The sequence below is a fragment of the Gymnogyps californianus genome, chromosome 3 (genome assembly GCF_018139145.2).
Source record: "Gymnogyps californianus isolate 813 chromosome 3, ASM1813914v2, whole genome shotgun sequence".
Lineage (NCBI taxonomy): Eukaryota > Metazoa > Chordata > Aves > Accipitriformes > Cathartidae > Gymnogyps > Gymnogyps californianus.
In genome coordinates this window covers 126806343-126828623 of record NC_059473.1, presented here as the reverse complement: position 1 = coordinate 126828623, position 22281 = coordinate 126806343, and the positions used below count along the sequence as shown (strand labels likewise).

The window sequence follows — 22281 nt, the reverse complement described above, 5'->3', positions numbered from 1 at the left end:
GCAGGATGGTTTGGCTTGGAAGGGACTTTTGAAGATCATCTAGTTCAACCCCCGTGCCATGCACGGGGACACTAGATCAGGTTGCTCAAAGCCTTGTCCAACCTCACCTTGAACACTTCCAGGGATGGGGCATTCCTGGTCCAAACTGAAAACCAAAGTGCTGAGGAGCATCGGGGCGAGCGGGGCCGGCTGGGGACAGCAGAAAGCTCGGCACCAGCCACTGCCACCCGATGTCCGGCTTAAGGCCGATGCACTCTTCCACGCCATGGCAATGGAAGCATAGGGAGCACCGGCAAGAAAAGTCACCATGACAGCTCCTAAGCGTGGATGGGAATTTCGTTGAGAAGCCCTTGAGGCGAGTTGGCCTAACCTACTCCCCATCCTTCCCCCTCAGGTTTCCCTGCCTCCCTGCAGCCACACAAACACCCCAACGGGGTGTCCCAGGGCCCTGGCCAGGATCCCTGGTGCAACAGAGAGGACGAGAGACCACCACGGTGTCCCTGGCTGGTGACAACCCATCAGCCCCTCAGGATGGGAGTGGGGGGCTGCTGCCAGGGCCACCAGCAGGTCCCCCAGCTCCCACGAGGTGCCAGAGCAGCCCTGGTGCCACCAGGACCAGGTAGCCACCACAGTGGCCCATGCTGGTCTAGAGGTGGAGGTGGGTGGCCCAGAGGGACCTTCCCTGCCCACTCTCCCGCAGGCCCTGGGCTATGTCCTGGGGTGTGCTGCCCCCCCAAACCCTGACACAGGGGCTCTCTGGGGCAGCTGCTCCCCAATGGCTTCACAATCTCCCACGCCACCTCAGCCCTGGGTCACTATGGCAGCCATTGTGTGTCGACGCGATGTCACCATTGCATCACAAACGAGGCCCTTATTTTAGCGGGTTTCAGGGAGGCTCGGGTGTCACTTCGACTGCGCGCGAGCCAGCGCACAACCGAGCAGCTGGACAAGCGTGTGGAAAACACATCAGAGATGGGAAGAAAAGCAAACAAGCAGGTAGGAGCGGGGTGCTTCAGTGTCACCCCAACCTCTCCTCCCCTCGGGGGGTCTCGCCGGGTTTCTCGGCCTCCCCGCAAAGGGGTCCCCTCAACCCCTTTGCACATCCCCTCGTCACGCAGAACCTCTGGCAGAGATGCTGGTGCTCCCTGTGCGAGATGGAGCAGTGGAAGCTGACGGTGCTGCTCTTCCTCTCGACCCTGAGCGTTTGGGGCCTCTGCATGCTCGTGCTGCCCTGCACCCCCAGCTTGTTGGCCGTACTGGGTCTGGGCATCTTCATGACCTGGTGGCCCAACTGCAAGGCCAAGGTAGGTGTCCGTCGTGGCATCGCCCCAAACACTCCCTGGGCAGGGGTTAGCCTGGGGCAGAGCCCATCCCCGGGGTTCTCGGGAGGGGCCCCATTTTGGGAGGGAGCAGTGAACAGTGGCCGTTGCCCACCCAGCCAGGCCATTGCTCCGGAGCCACTGAGTCACCTCTGCTCGGGCACCAGGCTTGGGGCCAGGGATGCTCCTGTCCCTGGAACTCCAGTTACCCTCCCCAGGGTCCTTGTTTGCTGGGCAGGGGCCCTCCTGGCCGAGGGGAGACACCCCACACTAACCCGGGCCTTGCTTTCTAGGGGCAGAGGACCTTTGCGAGGAAGAGCTGTTGGAAAAGCAGGAGGAAGGACCCAATAGGTGAGCAGCCCCGTCCCAGAGCTGCGCCGGGCTCCGCAGCGGCTCCCGGCCGAGAGAGGCCATTGCATCTGGAGCCCCCGCGACGGCTGCCCTTGCTCACCCTCCCTCTGCCTCTTCCCTCAGGAGCCTCTGTCCCTTGGGAAAGCATGGAGGAGTCTACAGAGAGCCTGAAGGCACGGTAAGCAGAGCGCTTCCCTCGGGGGGGCAGCCCCCTCCCCGGGAGCCCCTGCTTGGGGAGCCCCACTCGTGGGTCCCTCTGCCCTGTGCAGCTGCCCCGTTGCCCCGGGGAGGCTGCGGGTGGGCGAGAGCAGGATCCGGCACAGAGCCAGGGCCCGGGGTCAGCCCTGATCCCCTGAGGAAGCCGAGGAAGGGAAGGGGTTGGGGGGGGTGAGGGAAGGGGGGGTGAGATGGCTTGGGGAGGGCCAGGGTAAACCCTTGCGGGGATGGCAGGTTTCCAGGGCAATTCCCTCCACTGACACCCACTGTACCCCCTCCCACACAGCCCACTGGTGGTCCCAGTGCCCCTCTCTCTCCTCAGTCCCTGCTCTGAGCTGGCCCTTTCCTCCTCGGGCTGGAAGGCACCCGACCCCTCGCCACGCACCTCGTGCTGCTGGGCTAGGCTCGCCCCGTGTCCCCAAGACCCCACCTGACCCAGAGCATCCCAGAGCCGGCAGGGCTGGCTCTAGGGAGCTGGGAGATCACCCAGTCGGTCAGGAGAAGGCAGGGAGAGGGTGCTGGGTCTATCCTGACCCACAGCAGCCCCCACAGTCCAGCCGGTATTTCCCCCGACAGGTGGGGGAAGCCCCGTGGAGGACAATGGTGGGAAAGCAGCTGTGGCAGGGCAGCAGCCTCTGCAAGGGAGCTCCCCCGGCAGACAGAAGACATGGCTCAAGGTGGAAATTTCAGTGCTGCCAGCAGCTCACAGCTCCTCAGGAACCAGCCCTCCGTCGCCAACATGGAGGAGCTGGCCAGGTCCCTCATGGAGTCCCTGGACATAATCCAAATCTGCCTCGACCTGCTGGGGAAGCTGAAAATACCTCCGCATAGCAGCGCTCCAACCCTACGCAGAGCCACGAGGAAAGAATATCGCGTCTGCCTGCAGTGCTGTCGATGCCTCACCGGCAGCTGCCCGCACTGCAGCGAGCCCGCGGCGGAACAGGCTCTGCCCACGCTGGCCGTCATCCTCCACGCTGTGGACATGCTGGTGCACGAGAAGGACATACAGCTGGAACTGGGGCTGGGCTTCGAGCTCGCCGTCAGCAGGGAGCTGGTCTACGTGTGGGAGATAACCCAGCGGCTCCCCAAAACAGCCGACTGTGAGGAACGCTGCGAGGAGTGCAACGCGCCTCTGCCCAGGAGCCCTGGGGACTGCAAGAGCTCGCAGGCACCGTTCCCCGTCCTCAGGGCCCAGGGAACACCAAAGGGCCAGCGGAGACCGGCCAGGCAGGAGGCGAGGGCTCCTCCCGCACAGGCAGACACGGACAAAATGCAGCGATACCAGCCGTGCAGGCCTGCGGCCGGCTGGGCAGGGGGAGTCTCTCCCCACCGTGGTCCCCACGTGGCCCCTGCCCCCGTGGGCACAGCCCCCCTCCCCTGCGGCCCTGGACCGGCTGCGGAAAGTCGGGATGGAGCCCCTGCCCTTGGTGGGGTACAAGGGCCTGGGGCAGGGGATCAGTCTGCAGCGCATCTGGCAGTCCTGGTCCAAACTGAAGAGCAGCGTGCGGAGCAGCGTCAGGGCCGAGTGGGGCCAGCTGTGGATAGCAGGGACCTCGGCACCCAGCGGCACCACGGAAGGGGACCAGACACTGCCATTCGATCTCCGGTTTAAGGTCGACGCGCTCTTCCACGCCATGGTGATGGAGGCGTAAGGAGCCCCAGGAGGAAAAGGTGGGACTGGGAGGAGCGTGGGCAGGGTGAGCGCAGCACGGGAGGACATTTCCCTCCCCTACTGCCCTCCACCAGCAAGAGGGCCCTCCTGGGGATCAGCACTGGGGGGCTGTGGGGATCCTGGCGGGGTGGGGAGATGTGCCCGGCTAAGCCGGTGCTTCCCGTGCACACACGGGAACTGCTGGGAGGGAAAGCACGCGGAGAGGCCGGATCCGGCACAGAGCCAGAAAGAGGCACAGGGCCCCGATGCATGGAAGGGGCCAGGGGAGGTGGGTATCCTGCAGGGCTTGCGGAGGGCAGGGGTTAACGCCAGGGATGCCCAGGAGATGCCTGATGCCCGCTGCTCACACACCCCATAGCCCCTTCGCTCAGAGCCCCCGTTTGGACCCCAGGACCCCCCTCTGCCCCCCGCCTGGGCCTCTGCGGGGTCTCCCCACCCTGGGGGTTCCTGCTCGGGGACAAATGGAGCCCTGGGGTCCCTCCTGACCTCCTTTCTCTCTTCTAGGGTGGGCAAGAAGAGACTACCCACTGGGCAGCACCCCCAGTGCAGCCTGCAGACGACAGAGAGAAGTGACTGGGGCTTCCGTGCTCAGAAGCAGCCCCTCAGTCCCGCTGGTGGCTGCCCCAAGACCTGCAGAAGTGACGGGCGAGGTCCTGCCAGCCTCACCATCAACTGCACCGCGCATGTGGACACGTGTCTGTTTTGGGGCCAGCCAGACGGTGGACCTCAGCGAGGAAGTCCATGAGCTGCTGGACTGTGTCAGACCTCCCCCCCGACAAGGACAGCCGGGGGCACGTCCAACAGATCTCCATCCTTCACATGCCACCGGCACCACCAGCGGCCGCAGGACCTTGCTCTCTGCCCACCCTTGTCCTGGGAAGCCAGATGGGAAGCCAGAGCCCAGACTGGTTTGCTCCCTGTGCAGCCATGGGACTGTCACCAAAACCGGGAATAAACCTCTTAACACCAATGTAGCATTAAGAAGCAGGCATTGTCTTTATTACAGTGCTGGATGCACGGGGGATCACTCCACCTAACGTGCATGCCGCATACAAAAATTACAGGGTTTATATCCAGTTATCTAATTAGTAACAATTAGTAAAAACATGCCTAAGTTTATACTTATTGGCTAGTGATAAACATTTCACTCATTACGGGTCAGTATTATTTAAATTAACTATGCTTGAGATGTAGATTAGCACGTGCGCTCCTTACGGGTGTGTGTGGGGGGCAAGTTTCTTCGGTCTGGAATTGAGTCGGTGGTCGTGCTTGCCCCTGCCGCTTTTACCTTTCCCTGAGTTACGAAGGACTTCTCCGGGTTTGGCTCATTTTGTAATTCAGTCAGCAGAGCCAGGGGGTACAGGACCGATATTGAGGGACATCTTGCCCTTTTAGCACCTATTGTTACTTGCTAATCTTTGATATGTAGGCCTACTCGTCCTTGGTACGCAGGCTTGCTCATCTCTGGTATGCAGGCCTGCTTGCTCTAGCTGCACAAAGTTTACACAAAGGGGCCCTTCATAAGCCTTTGGTAACAGGACCAAGTAGAAGAGGAGCTCTCAAGTGCCTCGTGCTCTCATCTCTGGGGGCCTCCAGCAGCAGAGAACCCCAAAGAGCGCTCTCCCCAGGAACACAAGACCTGGGTGGAGAACTCAGCAGTGGAACTAAGCCTTCATCAGAACAGAAGAGTAGCATCCTCAAAACATCCCCGAGAGCTCTCCATTTATTGAATGAACGGGGCAGTGACCTCCGAGGCTACGAGGGTGTTGGTGACAGCGCTGGCAAGGGGGGAAAGGCAATGGGGCTACTCTGTGCCTCGTCCCCACCCTAGGAGGGGGCTGGCATGTCCCCAGCTGCTCCATCGCAGGTCCCTGCTTCATCCATGCTTCTGAATGTCCCTCCAACGAGCCTTTCGGGAGCGCTCCCATGGCTCCAGCGATACAGCCCCAGCTCTCCCTCCCCTTCCCCTGGGGCCAGGGGCTTGAGCTCCCCGGGAGGGCACTGGCCATGGCCCCAGTGGGCAAAGGGCTCTGAGACCCCCAGCCTGGGTGCCACGCTGGGCACCTCTACCAGCCCTGGTGAGGGATGCACAGCCTCGGGATCGACGCCATCCTCCAGCTGGAGAAACAGGCTGACGGGAACTGCATGAAGTTCAACAAGAAGCGCAAAATCCCACACTTCGGGAGGAACAACCCCAGCAGGTCGAGGGAGGGGATCCTTCCCCTCTGCTCAGCACTGATGAGGCCAAGCCTGGAGCGCTGGATCCAGTTCTGGGCTCCCCAGTACAAGAGAGACATGGACATACTGGAGAGAGTCCAGTGAAGGGCTGAGAAGATGATGAAGGGTCTGGAGCATCTCTCCTATGAGGAAAGGCTGAGGGAGCTGGGACTGCTCAGCCGGAGGAGGCTCAGGGGGGAATCTCATCAATGTAAATAAATACCTGAAGGGAGGGTGCAAAGAGGATGGAGCTAGGCTCTTTTCGGTGGTCCCAGTGCACCAGAGGCCACAGACATGCACTGAAACACAGGAGGGTGCCGCTCAACACGCAGGAACACTTTTTTACTGTGAGGGTTCCACACGTTGCCCAAGGAGGTTGTGGAGTCTCCATCCTCGGGGATACTCAAACGCAGTCTGGATGTGGTCCTGGACAACCGGCTGTGGGTGGCCCTGCTTGAGCAGCGGCTTGAACCAGGCGACCTCCAGAGATCCCTGCCAGCTTCAGCTGGGATCCTGCGAAAAGCCCTGTGCTGACTGACGGGGGGGGGGGGGGGGGGGGGGGGGGGGGGGGGGGGGGGGGGGGGGGGGGGGGGGGGGCTGAGGGGGGTGGTCTGCTGACCCAGCCAGGACCAGCAGGGCAGCGCAGAGGACACAGGACCCCAGCAATATCTCCCAGTGCCCCCGTGGCCATTTTCCAGCACCAATAATTCGTTCTTGACCCCCTCCTCCTCCCTTTTTCGCTCCTTCCCCTCACGCTCAGGCCCGCCGCCTCCTCCGCCTCAGGGCACCTGCCGCGCGGCGCATGCGCAGGGCGGGAAGGCGCGGCGCGCATGCGCGGTCGTGCCGTTGCCGGGCAACGCGGAGTCGGAGGCGGGCGGGGCGCTGCGATGCGCATGCGCTGTGTTGGCGTTGCTAGGCGACGCCGGGACGCTGCAGCCGCGGCGCGCATGCGCGGTAGCTGCCTCTCGGAGGGAGACCGGGCTGCATGAGCCGGGGAACGGGCGCGGAGGCGGCGGCGGCGGCGGAGGGCTGGCGGGCCCCGGCCCCGGCCCTCAGCGACCCCGGCCCCGGCCCGAGGAGCGTATCGCCGCCCGCCGACGCCGCATCGCCGCCCGCCTCGATGGCAAGCGCCGGTGAGAAACGGGGCTCCTCCCCACTGCCCCGGTTGCAGCGGCCTGCAGCCCCAGCCGGCTCCCCTTAAATCAGAGCCGGGTCCAGGCCCCTCCCTGCCCCACACCGGCACCAAGTCCCGCACCTTCTCCCCAAACCCCATGTCTGGTCACAGATAATCTCCTCCTCCTTGATGCCCCCACCCCCAAACCAGTACCAGTTCCAGATTCCTCACTCCAAACTGGAACCCAGTCCTGACCCCCCCACCCACGACCAGCACAGGCTCAGAGACCGTCCCCAGGTCTCAGAACATCCCCTGCCCCACACCGGCACTGGGGCCAGGACCCCTACCACGAACAGGCAGGGGGCAGGGACCCGATGTGGCCTCGCCAGCCTTCACAGGACCCAGGACCTCTCCCCAAACTGACCTTGGGCCAGGGACCACCCTGAATCCTGAACCAGCCAGAGACATTCCCCATTCCCTGCCAAACGGCAGGAGGTCGGGGATCACCCCTCCCAATCCCAGCTCAGCCCAAAGTCAAGGACATCCCTGTCCTGTCCCCAGCCCAGCACTGGGGCAGCGATACCCCCTTCCCCAAGATATTGCCCTGCCATGGACCCTCTGCCCCCCTGGACAAAATCAGGACCAGGCCAGCGGCCTCCTGGATCAGGCCAATGTTGTTCCCAGACCTGGGACTCGCCAGCCATGGGGCACACCTTTCCCCAACCAGGACTGAACTGGGGTCCTCTCCCAAGCCTTTGCTGTCCTTCCAGGCTGGGTGAGATCGGACCGTGAAGTGGCAGTACCCTGCCGCCCTCTCCTGAGCTGAGGCTGGGTCAGGGGCTCCATCTTCCCCCAACCTGGGGAAAACGGGGCAGTAACCATCATCTCCTCCCCAAAACAAAGAGTAAAGCACAACAAGGTGCCTGTGGACCCTGTTATCAACGCATGGGGCCAAACCGTACCCAGGGCAATAACATCCACTCCCACCCAAACAGGCTTGTTTTCTCCTTCCTGATCCCAGAACCTTCCCTTTAGGTTAAACTGATCCCAAGAAACTAGGATGGGATCGGTGCCAATGCTGAAATGGCTCCAGACAGAAGCTGGCTGTCTTCATGGCTGAGCCCCCACAGCCACCTAAGGGCTGCCCCCAAACAGCCTCTGCCCCCTGCCCTCCTCCCCCGGGAAGGGGCTGAGCCCCCCAGCCCTGTGCCGCAGCAGTAACCAGCCCTGGGCTGCACTCCCAGCTCCAGAAAGGGAAGCTCGGACCCTGTTTTCCCTCAGGGAAGCTGTCCCACTCTTTCCTGCCTCCTTTCTGCATCTGTGGGGACCTCCTGGCCGGGGACTAAACCTGCTGAGGGAAAGAGGGAGTGAAGTGTGCTGTTCTGAACCATGCAGGCTGGGCTGGGATTCCAGATCCAAGGCCATCTGCGAGCATTGTGTGTGTGTAAAATGTTCTGTCTTTTCCCCTTTTCTACCCAGGGAGGCCCTTGGAGAAGATGTGGAGCCGAAGGTGGCTGAGGAGGAGGAAGAGCAGAGAAGGAGCCACAAGCAGATTGAGGAGAGCAGGCAGGTGTGGCAGGAGGACAGGAAGGTCCTCTCGGGTCCCTGACCTCTAGACATTTGGCTTTACCCTCCTTTTAGCTTTGTGTGATGCCTAGTGTCACACGGCAGCATTTTTGTGAGAAGAAGCAGGGACAGAAACTCCTCAGGACTGGGTGGGGTGTGATTCTCGGGCTGGATCCCGGGGATATGATTTCCCTGTGACAAACAGCCCACGGATTGGAAGGATCTGGGACTGACTCTGTGCATCCAAACCCCAACCCAAACCCCTAGCCCCATCCACACACGCAGGGGAAGCAAAACAAGAAGGTGCTCTGAGCACATTCCTCTTGGTGCTGATGGCCTGCAGGGCTTTCCAGGAGAGGGAGGACCCACGGGTGCTTGCAGTGCTCATCAATCCTGCCATAGCATGGGAAGACAGGGCTTATAGGTCCACATAGGTGCCTCCGCATGGGGATAGGAGCCAGATCCTGGATAGGCATAGTGAGAGTTGCTCCGGTAGCTCTCCCTCCAGAGCTAAGGTCTCCAAATGTGAGATGTGTACCACCTACTTCGCAGAGGCTGGCCAAGCTGCTCTTTGAAGGCACGCAGATGGTGACAAATATCCAGGTGGCTGCTGACTTGATGGAAACGCAGAGGAGGGCAGAGGAGGCAGAGCTGAAGCTGCAGAGGTAAGAGAGTGCGCGGTGTGTCTGCGCTGCTGGGAAGGTGCGGTGCGGATGTTGGTGCAGCTTTCTGAGGACGTCCTCATGCTGGTCATCCAGGAGCGCTTAGCAGTTAGGGCTACACCGAATTTATGTTCAAAAGGAAAATTTAGGCAAACCAAGAGCCTCCAGGTCCCACCTGCCACAGCTGGATCTTTACAGAGCTCTGCAAGTCAAGGCTGGTGGCTTCCCCAGGTGGCACTGCAGTACTACGGACTGTCTGGTTACCGACCTCCTCCAGATCCATCACATCTTCAGCTCCAGAGTGTGAGAAACGTGGCTCGTTCTCAACTTTTCACCAAGAGCCTGTACCACATATACTTGCGGTCCCTTGCTTGAGAAGCACAGGCACTGCTGCCCTTGCTTCTGGCTTGCCGAGCAGCTCTCCTGAGCCTGGAGGTGACACCGTGGTGGAGAACGTGCCGCTCTGTGCTAAGAGGTGGCTCAGTAAATGGCCTGTTTCCAGGGGCTGCCCTCCAGTCATGAAGACAGGGGTAGTTATCAGCCATACGTGGGAATGCGCTGGGACAGCCACATCAGGCTGTGTGTGAGGAGTGGGCAGAACACGAGGCTCTGCTAATTTGAGAAAATGGGTATTAAGGTCTTCGCAGTGAGAGTGGTCAGATGCTGGATGAGGGGCCGCTGATGTTGTAGAGATCTTCTTCCTTGGAGATACTCAGCACATGCCTGGACAAGGCCCTGCACAACCTGCTCTGACATTGAAGTTAATCCTGCTGTGACCGGGAGCGATGATTTCCCGAAGCCCTTCCAGCCTTGGTTATTCTCCGATCCTCTCTGTGTGCCTTCCTGGGCAATCCTGTCCTGCTTCACCAGAGGAGCTGGGCAATCTCCAAGGGACTGGCTCTTTCTGCCCTGTCCCCAGGAGTCGGAGATCAGCTAGGAAACACTGAGTCCTTGCTCCTACTGCCTTTGGAGGGCACTGCAGGAACAGTTTATGGGAGGCTGGCTGTAGCAGGATGTCCATCCCTTGCTCAGTGGGATTCCCAGTGGGAATCTCATTAAGAAACCAGGTGCTGTGTCCAGGAACTGCCTGTAGAGCAGGTTTGGGGTGGCAAAGGTGGTGGCTGCTGTTCAGCCTGACCCAAGGGCCGTCTCCGGAGCACGTTGGATGGTGCCTCTGTTTGGAAGAGGAAAGAGTTTTATAAAATGGATGTCGGCTGTTCATTTGGCTTTAGCTGGAGTATGGTCTCTGGCCAGCTTGACTACCAAGTCTAGACGTAGCTGGGAGGCTGTTTGGCACTGCTTGTCCATCACCCCTTGCCCAGAGACAGCTCGCTTGGCAGAAGGACTAGCGCTCCTTGCAAAGGTGACTGCTGCTTGAGCGGAGCTCTTTCATCTTTTCTCCTCCAGGTAAGCGGTTGTTAGAGCACTGGGCAAGGGCAGAGCTGGGGAAATGCCTGCCTGAAGAGAAGAGCCTGTGGGATGCCAGCTCTGCCCTTGTCTGATGCTCTAACAAGCACTTGCAAGAGAGCTGCTGCTCCACTGATATCTTGATGCCACTTTGAATTCAAACTGGGTTATGCAGGAAAGTGCTCCTGCGGCGTGGGCCACTGACCCACGTCTGAAGCTCTTGCTGCCCTGCCCCAGCTCCCCATTTGCCATGTGCTCCTTACTGCCTGCAGGGTGGAGAAGCTGGAGAATGAAGCCAAGTCTAGCACATACCAGTTTGAGGAGATCACCTCCAAGTGGGCCTCGGCCAAGGAGATGATGATCCCACAGGAGCTGTGGCAGCTGCTGAACCAACAGCAGCAGCAGTGCGCGCTGCTTCTGGAGGAGAAGAACAAGCTCATCGGTGAACTGCAGCAGGTAGTGTGGGGACCAGGCAGGGACAATCAGGAAGGATGGAGGGTTTCAAGCTCTGGAGGATGCTGTTGTAAAGCAACAGCCATCCTTCTGTCTGGCTCTTCAGTCATCCCTCTGTCTGGATCTTCAAATCCCAGTCCGTGGCGGGGATCTATGTAGTGTCAGTTGGTCCGGGTCAAAACTGTGCCAGGAGATGCAGTGCCAGTGTCCCAATGGGGACGATGAGATCGGGTGCCCTGGCACTGTTCAGTGTACAAGGACAGACACACAGGACGCTGGGAGCAGTAAGACAAACTGGCAGGTCCCTGATTGCACAGTAAAGAAAAAAGACAAATGAGCAGAGAAGGGGAGTGTTTTTGTAGAGGGAAGAAAGCCTTCCCCACAGCAGGTTCCCTGGCCCCCAGAGAAGGAGTGGTGTGTCTGCAGGCATGTCACCTCCCACTCCATCTCACCTGGACCTTTTGGCAGCGATGATCTGTCTCTCCTCCCATCTTCCCTCCTAACTACCTCTTGACTTTCTGGCTCTTTGCTCTCATCACCTCCTCTCCTTCGGAAAAGGCAGCGTCTGGGTCCTACCCTCTCAGTTAGCCCCTAAGGATTCCTGGTCAAATACTTCTCTCTGATTTCAGCATCTGCTCTCCTCCTCCAGGAGCTGAAAAACAAAGACGAGCAATACGTGCAGGCCATTAAGAAGCAGTCGGATGATATCCACCTGCTTTTGGAGAGAATGGAGGAACAGATCAGGCTCATGCTGAAAACTTACCGTCACAAACTCCTGCAGATTGAGGTAGCCAGTTCATATGGTGGAGGAAGAGTCCAATGAGAAAACCTGCAGCCACTTGCTCTCCATATCTATGGCAAAAAGGCCTCAGGCTCATTGCACTGGCTGGGCTGACTACTGTCCAGAGCAGCAGGGCTGATGTCTTGGTGAATGAGGCTGAAATCCAGCCAAGCAAGAGCACCGAATGGTGCTGAGTGCTGAGCGGCTGGTTTATACCATGTTGTGAATGACTGTGGTTCAGCGCAGAGCAACTCGGTGACGTGGGAAAGCTGTTGCTGCTCGATGGCTGATTATACATCTCTCTAAAAGCCAGAAAGGACCACTGTGGTTCTTTAGCCTTACCTTCTGCAGAGCCCAAAGTCCCACCTCGTGGACCAAACCTGCATTTGTTGCTGAGTGAGGGCATCTCTCCCCATTTAAGGTCTTGTAAGGTGAAATCAGGTGGCTGTCAGACCAAGCTCCGCTGCTAATCATCAAGCAATGATTTCCAGTCAACTCGCAGAGCTACCCACCACCAAGAGCATCCCTCCAAGCTCTGGGTGGCTGATAGCAGCAGTCCCTGTGGGTTCGCAGTGTGAGGTCTCTGCCAGTGAGGTCCTGGCATGGAGAGGAGAGATCAAGCCAGTGTGTGTTCTTCGGAGAGCAGCACCATTCTGCAGCCGATCCTCTCCTGGAGGCTGCTGGCCTGGACTAGTGTAAGGTTGGCAACGAGTAGTGCCAACATGATGATGAAGGGCTCTGTCTCCTTCACAGAAAGCTTTTGAGCTTGAACGGCGAGAGCTGCTGGACAACAACAGGAAGAAGTGGGAGGAAGCCATCCAGGCCCACAACGCACAGGAGGTAAGGTCCATGTGAGATTGAGAATCATAGAATCATAGAATCATTTCGGTTGGAAAAGACCCTTAAGATCAAGTCCAACCATAAACCTCACACTGCCAAGTCCACCACTAAACCATGTCCCTAAGCGCCACATCTACACGTCTTTTAAATACCTCCAGGGACGGTGACTCAACCACTTCCCTGGGCAGCCTGTTCCAGTGCTTGACAACCCTTTCAGTGTAGAAATTTTTCCTAATATCCAATCTAAACCTCCCCTGGTGCAACTTGAGGTCGTTTCCTCTCGTCCTATTGCTTGTTACTTGGGAGAAGAGACCGACCCCCACCTCGCTACACCCTCCTTTCAGGTAGTTGTAGAGAGCGAGAAGGTCTCCCCTCAGCCTCCTTTTCTCCAGGCTAAACAACCCCAGTGCCCTCAGCTGCTCCTCACAGGACTTGTTCTCCAGACCCTTCACCAGCTTCGTTGCCCTTCTCTGGACGTGCTCCAGCCCCTCAATGTCTTTCTTGTCGTGAGGGGCCAAAGGCTGCCAGGACCAGTGCGGCTCTCCAGCACTGGGCTGCCTTGAAAGACCCACGTGCCCGAAGGCAGCTGGTTCCTCAGGAGTGTGGCGGGCAGAGAGGCAGTTTTTCAGCCTGCTCTGCAGGGGAATTATCCATGCACGACCTTGCTTTGGGCTGGCCAAAGGAGCTGTGATCACGGGAGGAAGCTGTCACCATTGATGGATGACGTTCTCCTTTTGCCCGTAGCTGGAATACCTGCGTGCCCGTATGAGGAAGGTGGAAGAGTTTGAGAAACAGCTGAATCAGCTGCGGGTGCAGGATGAGGAGGAGTATAACAGCATGAAGATCCAGCTGGAGAACGATGTGCAGGTACAGAAAAGGCTGGCGTGTACCATGGGGGGAGGCTTTTCTGTGTGTAGCTGGCTCTGTGGGGCAGCTAGACTGTACGAAAGCTGCAGCTGGTATCTGGTCACCTCAGCTCTTCAGCGTGCACAGTCCAGCCCCATGTCAACAGGGTGATGGAGCTGTTGTTCTCTCCTCTCCATGGGTCCTACACCACAGTGTCCAGAGGTCTGTAGAGGTCTCTCAGAGGTCTGTAGCACTTGAACTGTAGCTCTAGGATGTATGAAGCACCTGGGAAAGTCGGGGGGTTCTGGCATCACGACTGATAGGAGGACTGAACAGTGTGAGTGTCCTGACACCAGATCATTTCAGATCAGCCCAGTTTCCTCCTTTGTCAGAGTCTTGGCCTAGGAGGTGTGAGCTTTTTCCTCAGACATCTAGCCATAGACCCATGATTTCTTCAACGCCCATGAAGTCCACCTGGTGTGAGAACTATCATGAGTTTGCCCTTACTCAGGTAGTAGGGCATGCAGTGGAAGAGCACAGCCCAGCACACTGCTAGCTCAACAAGCACCAGGGGCTCTCACTGCAGATCCAAACCTCCAAAGATGGCTTCCCCGAGATACAGATAGCTTTTTAATCCACTGCATTTTCTGTGAGCAGCGGTGTCAACAAAGCGGCGCATCTGTGGCTCTCTGCGATCCTGCTGGTCCCAGGACGGCAGCCCCGGCGTTGGTCCTGGGCTGTCAGGTTTGGCTTTGCCCAGCATCATTCAGCCTCCTCTGCTCAGCAGAGAGCCCTGCTGCCGCCGACACCTTCCCTGCTAGCTGTTGTGTGTTCCTTCCCGGGCTGCACGGTAGAAATGGGACACGTTGCATTGGACTTTAGAAAGGCTCGTTGTTTGTCCCATGAGATGTCCTCCTAGGAAGCTCGGGGTAATAGGGCTAGCGCCGATTTCGAGAAGGTTTTTGCACAACTGCAAGTGAAATATTACTGTTGCAAGGTCCCTGTCAGCCTGAAAAGGCAAGTCCAGGGAGGGCAGCCCTGACTTTGCGGTTTCTTCGCCTTCATATTGATAACCTGGAGGGTGACACAGAGTGTGTAACGTTCGCAGATGGCTCTGAGCCATTCGGGGAGGGAGGCAGCAGCACGCTGGACATCCAGGTTCACAGGCAGCGATGTGGGGCTGTTGTAAAAATGGACCTGCTGCCTTTAGCTGTAGTTGTGGGAGGGTTTATATATCAGGCAGGGGAGGTAATTATTCCTCTCTACTTTATACCTATGTGTCCTTGTCCAGGTTTGGCAATACTCTTGGGAACAGAGGAGAGAGTCTAGAACAGACCGAGTAGACAAATGACCCCTAAGAAAAAGTTGAAAGGCTGGGGCTGCTTAGACCAGGGAAAAGATTTCTGTAGGGAGGTGATAAGTCTACAAATATGCACAATTCTGTGTGATGGAGGAGGAGAATGACTTTTTCTCTGTGTCCACTGTAGACGGACGAAAAAATCGTGGGGTTGAGTTTTGGTAGGGAAGATTTAAATTGGTATTCAGATCTAGGGTTGAAATTTCAAGCTAGGAAAGCCTAGAAATGGCAAGGACTTGCTTGATGGTTAGGTAGAGCGACTGTGCCCTTGGTTTGCTGCTCTTTGATGCAGGGTTTTAGGAACAGCTTAAATCAACTTCTGCTGGGGCTGATTTGGTTAAGTTGTTCCCTGTGTGGGGCAGAGGGATGACCTAGATGTCCTCCTGGTTCCCTTTAGCACTGCAGTTGTGTAACTCTGTGTGACACAGACTTCACCCTTCCAGTTCAGGCAGAATAAGGAAAGAGAAGTTGGAAACACCTATTTTCCTGATTAACCTGTGATAGCGTTGTCCTGAGGTATCTCTGAAACAGGAGCTTAGCCAAGACCTAAACACGAAGCCTATGGTTTGGGGGTTATTGAGTACTCCCCAGTTTCACTAGGTGGGAATCAGCATTTTAAATGTAGGGTTTGGGCCATGGTCTTCCTCCGTCTGCTGCAAGGAGAAGGTCCCTTGGCCCTGCTGGGATTTACCTCCATCTTTTCTTCAGTCAAGCTTTGATCCTAGCCAGGTGAGACTGCTTCTGGGTGTCTTCCCAGGCTGTCTGTACACTCTCTGTTGTACGTAGGGCTACCCAGGAGAGCTCTGAGCCAGCTAACTCGGGTACCAGTGTCTTCCCTGCTTCTAGCCTACAGCTCAGGACTCTTTACCTGCCCCCAGAGATCCCCCTGGGCCGAGAGCAAGCCTGAGCCCCTGATGGAGACCACGCTGGGTCTCTCAGCTACGCTGAGCCTGTAGCTGACGCTGTAATTTGGAGCCATGCAGCAGTTTAATTCCAGTCACTTCCTATCATGGAAGAAATCTTTATAGGCCTTCCCAGTAAAGCACTGTATTATGAGATTTTTTCAGTATTGGATTTCTGCCTCCTTTTGCACAGGGAAGACACTTATATAGGAATGAATTAAATCATGCCAGGCCCAGACACCACCTCTCACCCATCCACGCAGTCACGCTGCCTGCGCCTGGAGTTTCCGTGCCACTGTGTCCCCCCTGAGCTCGCTTCCAAATGAGCTGTAGGGCTGGCAGAGAGCAGCTCATCGGTGGGGTGTGATCCCTCCCAGCCCAGAGCAGCAGCCCCAGGAGACTGGGACAATCCGCCCGGGAAGCAACTCTTCCTTTCCACCCGCTGTCGTGCAAACGAGGTGCTGGGAAGCTGAGAGAGATGTCTCCATTGCAGGTGTCTCCTCCATTGCAGCTATGGAGCAAAGGGGAGAACTCGCTGCCTCTCTCCTGTCCCCCAGGCCATGCAGTGAGATGCTGCCGTCACAAATGCTTCAGTTATTTGTTTTGTTCTGGTTTCCTTAAGACCTGGAATTTGTGCAGTCAGTCCTTCTGTGTGTCCCCTCCTCCAGCTCGCCAAATAACTTCTGAGGCTCTTGGTTAATTCAGAGACATGCAATTCCTAAAACTGACATGAAAATCAGCAGCTAGGTTGAGGAGAGAGGCCCAAATTAGTGCCCCACTGAGTGAAAGTCGGGTACAACTTCAGTCCGTTCTCCCTTCCCCAGACATGGCCCCGTAGCATGTACTTACGGACAACCAGCATCTCCGTCACTCACCCACGAGTGATGCCGTGTGGCCAGGGGTTAGCTGGGGAAACGTCCATGGGAAGATGGGGTTTGGAGATCAGGATCAGTAGGATCCAGGCGTCAGTGTGGCCTTCGCTCATGGCACAGCTTGTTTTCCTGTTTTTTGAAATGCCAGAACCTGGAGAGGCAGCTCCAGCAGATGAAAGCCGTCTACCAGCTGAACCAGGAGAAGCTGGAGTACAACCTTCAGGTGCTTAAGAAGCAGGACGAGGAGAACACCATCATCAGATCCCAGCAGAAGAGGAAGCTCAATCGGTAAAACAACATCCCTGGAAGATGGGCTCTGCCTTACCTGCCATCGCCTCCCATACACCATCTTTTGTGGAGCCCATCACCTAGCACAGGCCAACGAACTCTGTCCCAGCCCATCCCTGGGCACGGGCAGGGCTGAGCCCAGGGCAGGGCCATCCCCAGAGCACTGTGAATAGGCTGGCCGTGGCCGACCTGTGCCAGCCGCCTCAGGGTCAGTCAGGCCTCGGCACTGAGTAGTCGCTAGTAGATAAGCAGCCCCAAGTCCCAAAGCCTTCATACAAGCTGGGTATGCCCGAAGGTGCCTCTTCGGGGATGCCGAGCTTTGCTGTCCCTCCCCAGGCTGCACAGCTTGCTCAATAACCTGAGAACAAAACTGGCCAACCAAGAGAAGCAGTTCAGAGAGGAGAACCAGAGCCTGGCAGCCGACTGCGAGCGCATCACGGGGCAGTGCAAGGAGGTGCAGAGGAGGATGAGGTGGGGTGTGCGCGGGCATCCACCCGTGATGAGGCCTCGGAGCACCTAAGTGAGGTGCGGGGGAAGCTGACTCGTTGTTTTGGGGCACGGAGCCTCCTCCCATGGGTCATCTCCCCTCTGCACAGGCACTTTGCTGTCAGCGACGCTGAGAAGTTCACGGAGGTCTGGCTTATGAACGAGGAGGAAGCCAAAGGGCTGATGCGGAAAGCTCTCGACGCAGATCGCATCATTCACACCCAGCAACTGGGGCTGCCCTGGGAAGAGCCTCGTTACTGGTTCCTGAACAACGTTGGCCCCCTCGGGCATTACAAGGTGGAGAGGATGGCGACCAAGCTGGCTGCAGAGGTCCTGACAGGTAGGATGCACCGTGCCCTTCTCACCTTTGTGGCACTGGGAGACCCTCACCTTCCTCCGTGACAGCCCCTTCTGTCACTCCTGCCTTTGCCATCGCAAGGTGGGATCTTACAGGGGTGACATTGCGAGCCCAGGCAGGGGCTGTCCCCAGCCCTGAGCTGGCTCATGCCAAACCACCTTGAGGATCTTTGCACTGTGCTTTGCCCAGTGCTTCCAGTTCCAGACAAGCTGACCAAGAGCCAGCTCGTGTCCCAAGATCTTTGGGGTGCTTTCCAGGTCGCAGGGAACAACTGTGATTTCCCTGATGATTCCCGCAGTGATGTGACTTGGGGAGCGCAGCCTGGGGAGCACAGCCAAAGCACAAAGGCTTTTTTGCTCACCCTTCTTTCTCCATGTTTCAGAGAGCAGCTCTGGGGGACAGGAGGAGGAAGGGAGGGAGAAGGAGAAGGAAGAAGTGGGCAGTGGAGAAGGAGGAAAAGAAAACACAGCGAAGGTTGAGGGTAGAGTCACAGCTCTGCGAAATATCTCCAGGAAGACTGCCAAGAGGATCCTGGAGCTCGTGAGCGACGAGTCGGTGCGTGACGATGTAGCACATGCCTTGATCGGGGAGCAGGCCTGCTGTTCTCTGGTTGCTCCAGCTTGTAGTGGATCTCTTCCGAGCTCCACGTCTTGGGGTGAAGGCTTCTGCATGGCACTGCCTTGCTGTGCCAGGCAGCCTGTTGTAAGAGAGCTGCCCCAGGGGCCAGGAAAAGATCTCCTGGTCTTCCCACTGTGTGTGGCACATATATGACGCTAATAAAAGGTATTGGCAGGCACGGCCTCCTTGCCCAAATCCACAGCTCCCCAGGCCAGAATAAGCGCAGGCAAACCTGCGGCATCCGATGCTCCAGGCTGTTCCCCATCTCTGGGGACAGTCAGCAAGAGCTTCAGATCATGAGGTCCTTTTGACATCACCGTGCTGATGAGACTGTCTTCCCTGTCTGCTGGGTGGCTCTTCCAGAGCCTCCCGGCCCTGCCGACCTCGCGCTGCCCAGTCGCTGCCCACCCTCCCCGCTCAGCCTGCCGTCGCAGGACGCACGGCCGTAGCGTGGCGTGGGCTGGCTTCTGGGTGGGGACGGAGACGCTATTTCACTGCACCCTCTTCTCTGCCTGTCTCCCAAGGGCTTCCTCATTGAGAGCAAGCTGCTGAGGTCCCTGCACGCGCTGGGGAGGCACGAGCGCACCCTCATGAAGCTCGACTCCATCTTCGCGGTGAGTTGTGGCTTGGCCCATCAGGGGCTGCAGGGAAGTCTGGCAGTCACCAGGGAAAGCTCTCTGCCCCGTGTCCCTGTGGCGTAGGACTGAGCTGCCCCAGTGAGGTCCGGCTGGGCTCCTGGGGGGCCTCTGGGGCAGCAAGGGGAGAGGAGCACTGCGAGAGGGGGTGAAGCACTCTGACCAGACACTTCTCAGCTTAAGCCCGTCCTGCTGATGAATTAAACAACATCTCCAGGGCCCCTCCAGCCTGTTCTCAGACTCTCCCATCCACAGATACCCCTGGCTGTCCCACCCTAACCACTTCTTACCACCCGCTCCTGCCTTGCGTGGCATTGCCAGAGGGGCACCCTCTGCTCCTGGGAAATGCTCTTGGTTTCGCTCCCCCTCCCGTGATGTCTCTGAGGGACGCTAACCTGGTTCCTCTGCTCCCCAGGCCCTCGAGATCGACAGTGAGGATGACCTGTACCAGCTGGTGGATTTTTTCCTGAAGTACAAAGCCCAAGACGTGGCTGTCAGCCAGGTGGGATCGCCAGGGACAGCAGTAGGGAGAGCCCAGCAGAGCCAAGGGTCCAGGGAAGGGGGAGAAGAACATCTCCTGAACACCCAGGGAAGGCAGAGAGGGCGACCAGCGTGTTGACCCTGAAATGTTTCCCTGTGACCGGACAAGGGAGGTGAACGTGCCAGGGCTGAGGGGTTGTAATCTTCTGCTGCTGTGGCTGAACAGAGCCTCTTGCACATGAATTTTTGCCTCGGCTCCCTAAATTTGCCAAGGGACAAGGCTGCGGGCAGCTGGAAGCTCCCAGAGGGAAGGTGGCTCTTGGGGAAGAGGAGGTGGTGGAAGGCACAGTGCCCAGCTTGCTGGCCTTCCCTCCAGAGCCAGGGCAGCCGAGGTGGAAAAGATGTCACGGATCCGGCTGAGGACAGAGAGGACGGTGGATCCGGTGCCCAGAGGGACGAGCTCAAATCCCCTCGGAGCTCGCTGGGCTCCCTTCCGTCTGTGTACATCCACGCTGATGATGTCCTAAAGATCCTGAAAGCGTTTGTGCGGGATTTTGACAAGCTGAGGTAGGACCAGGGGCAGAACGGGGCTGTTGTCACTGGGAGGGAGTCAGACTGGGGCACAGAGGGGGCTATGGGGGTGTGCAGGCAGGGCTGGGGGTGACTGTATTGCCCTGGCTGGAGCAAAAGCTTCCCCTGCCTGCCCTGCAAGATTACAGAGGGGTGAGGAGGGTCCCACCAGCACAAGGGGGTACAGACACTGCCTGAGCGAGGGATGGCTGGGGACGACCAGGCAGGAGATGACCAGCAGCCCGGGGAGGGAAGGAAAGCCACGGGGCAGGCAGGTACCAGCTGTGAGGTCGTGCTCATTCATGTGACGATGGCGATGGTGCTCAGTGCAGCTGAGGGGTACGGGGCTGTTCCTCACCCGTGAAGAGCTGAGCCCCAGGGCTTTGTTCTCTGTCCCCCAGGGAGAAGGACGGATCAGCAAAGGAGGTGCTACAGGTACGGGACAGCTCCAAGGACGGGGAGTACTGGGAAGCCCTGGCACATGTTATCCGTGAGCCGACGTTGAAGCTGTGGGATGCGCTGGCGGTGGCACTGGAGGAATATTAGTGAGTGCCTGGCAGCGCTGTCGGGGACAGGGCAGGCTGGTGGCGTGGCTGGGGGAACCGCAGCGGGGCTGGCACTGACTGGCCGCGTCAACCCTCTGCCCTCCTTGCCCAGCGAGGTCCTCAAGCGGAGGGCCGGCCTGCTCGCCGAAGCAACGGTCCTGCAGCAGCAGAACTCGGAGCTGTGCCTGCTGCTGGAGGAGTACCTCAGCTCCGGGGTGAGTGCGGCATCCTCCTCCCCTGCAGCCTGGGGACACCCCACCAGGTGTGCCCGACGCAGAGGTCCCGGACGTGGGGACCACTGCCTGGAGCCCATCGGTGTCAAGCTCAGGGTGTTTCTCCCCGCAGGTGAACAGCAAACTGCTCTGCCCTCCCACGCAGTGGATGGACCTGAACCTGTCCTGCCCCGGGGAAGCGCAGTGAGTGCCCAGGGCCAGAGCACGGCTTTTCTCTGCCCCGAGCTGAAGCTGTGTCTGGAGCTACGGCTTCCCGGCAGGGATTAATAAACCCTTCCCAAACCCGGGCCCTGAGCGTGCGTGTGGCCTGCGTGGAGCACCCCTCTCGCCTCTGAAGATGGTGGGGAGCTGCGGCCGAGCATCCCCCCGATCCAGGTGGCTCACGGCGCTGTGGGAAAGCATTTCCCCACTCGTGCCACAAAGCTGTGTGGTCTGTGTCCTCCTTTCCCTCCGCGGAGCCGAAGCCAGGCAGGAGCTTCCACCTCCCCCAGGTCAGCATCCCCACCATCCCTAGGCGTCCTGGCTTCGGGAGAGCTCACCTTTCTTTACCTGATTTTACACCTTATTCCCCACTTTTCCTTTTGCTGCCCCAGCACCTCCTTTTCTCCCCCAAACTCCTCTCAAACAACCCACCCCCAATTACTTTTCCCTCATCGGTCCCAGCGCTGCTACATTCTGTACCAAAATTCTGCATTTCCGAGGTGATATCAGCCCAAAGTGGTGCTACCGGCAGAGTTATCTCCAGGAGGGCCGCGTCGCATCCATGACTCCCTTCCACCTCTCTGGTTCACACCAGTTATATCTCATTCCCAGTACAGGCTTCCTGGCCAGCTTTATCTTTAGCCTTGACTCCCCTGCCTAACGCTAACACGGCACAAGCGGTTTCTCATACCAGAGCAGAATAACATCGGGGGTTTTTTTGCTTACTGGGTATCTGTGCTCTCGAATAGTTTTCACTTTTCTTCTGGTCCCCATCGAGGGATCCGGCCAGCTTCGAGGGCCGGTGATCCTATGGTTCGGCTTGCTCGCTGTACCCCTGGGGTACAACGGCATCCACAGGGCACAAATGCAAACAAAAAGGCCAAGATTGAGAGGGCGGAAGGCAGGGAAAGGGTTTCGGGGCAGGGAAGGCAGGGACAGGCACGCTGCCTGGGACAGAGGAGCGGCAGACACCACCCAGCATATCTCGGCTCGCTCTGCCGGGCTCCCAGGACCGCCGAAGCGCCAGCTCCTGGAGTCAGGGGATGTCCGGAGAACCCTGTAGCCTCCAGCTCCTGTAATCGCAGAGGGAGGCGAGCAAGTGGGTGTCAGCGGTCCCAGCCCCACGGGGGGGGGGGGGGGGGGGCAGGTCAGGAGACCCCTAAACCCCCACGGGCCAAGCAGGGAGGGGGTTTCAAGAACCGGTGAAGATGCCCCCCAGCAGCAGCAGCAGCAGGAGGGCTGAAATCCTGGGCGGGGGGTGAGTGGGGCCGGGCCGGGAGAGCCTCCGGAGC

The 22281-nt window shown here is 58.5% G+C and overlaps 1 protein-coding gene across 1 annotated transcript; it reads left to right on the top strand.

Moving 5' to 3' along the window:
• The first annotated feature begins 5643 nt into the window (after positions 1-5643).
• Positions 5644-20975, top strand: DRC1 (dynein regulatory complex subunit 1). Its single transcript, XM_050894018.1, is given in 19 exon segments — positions 5644-5759; positions 6832-6836; positions 6839-6908; positions 8369-8459; positions 9008-9120; positions 10797-10980; positions 11627-11764; positions 12512-12598; positions 13343-13465; positions 16724-16863; positions 17200-17334; positions 17460-17689; positions 18090-18262; positions 18850-18939; positions 19376-19462; positions 19817-20007; positions 20412-20555; positions 20668-20770; positions 20901-20975. Coding segments are annotated over 19 exon segments (2295 nt in total).
• Positions 20976-22281: the final 1306 nt, after the last annotated feature.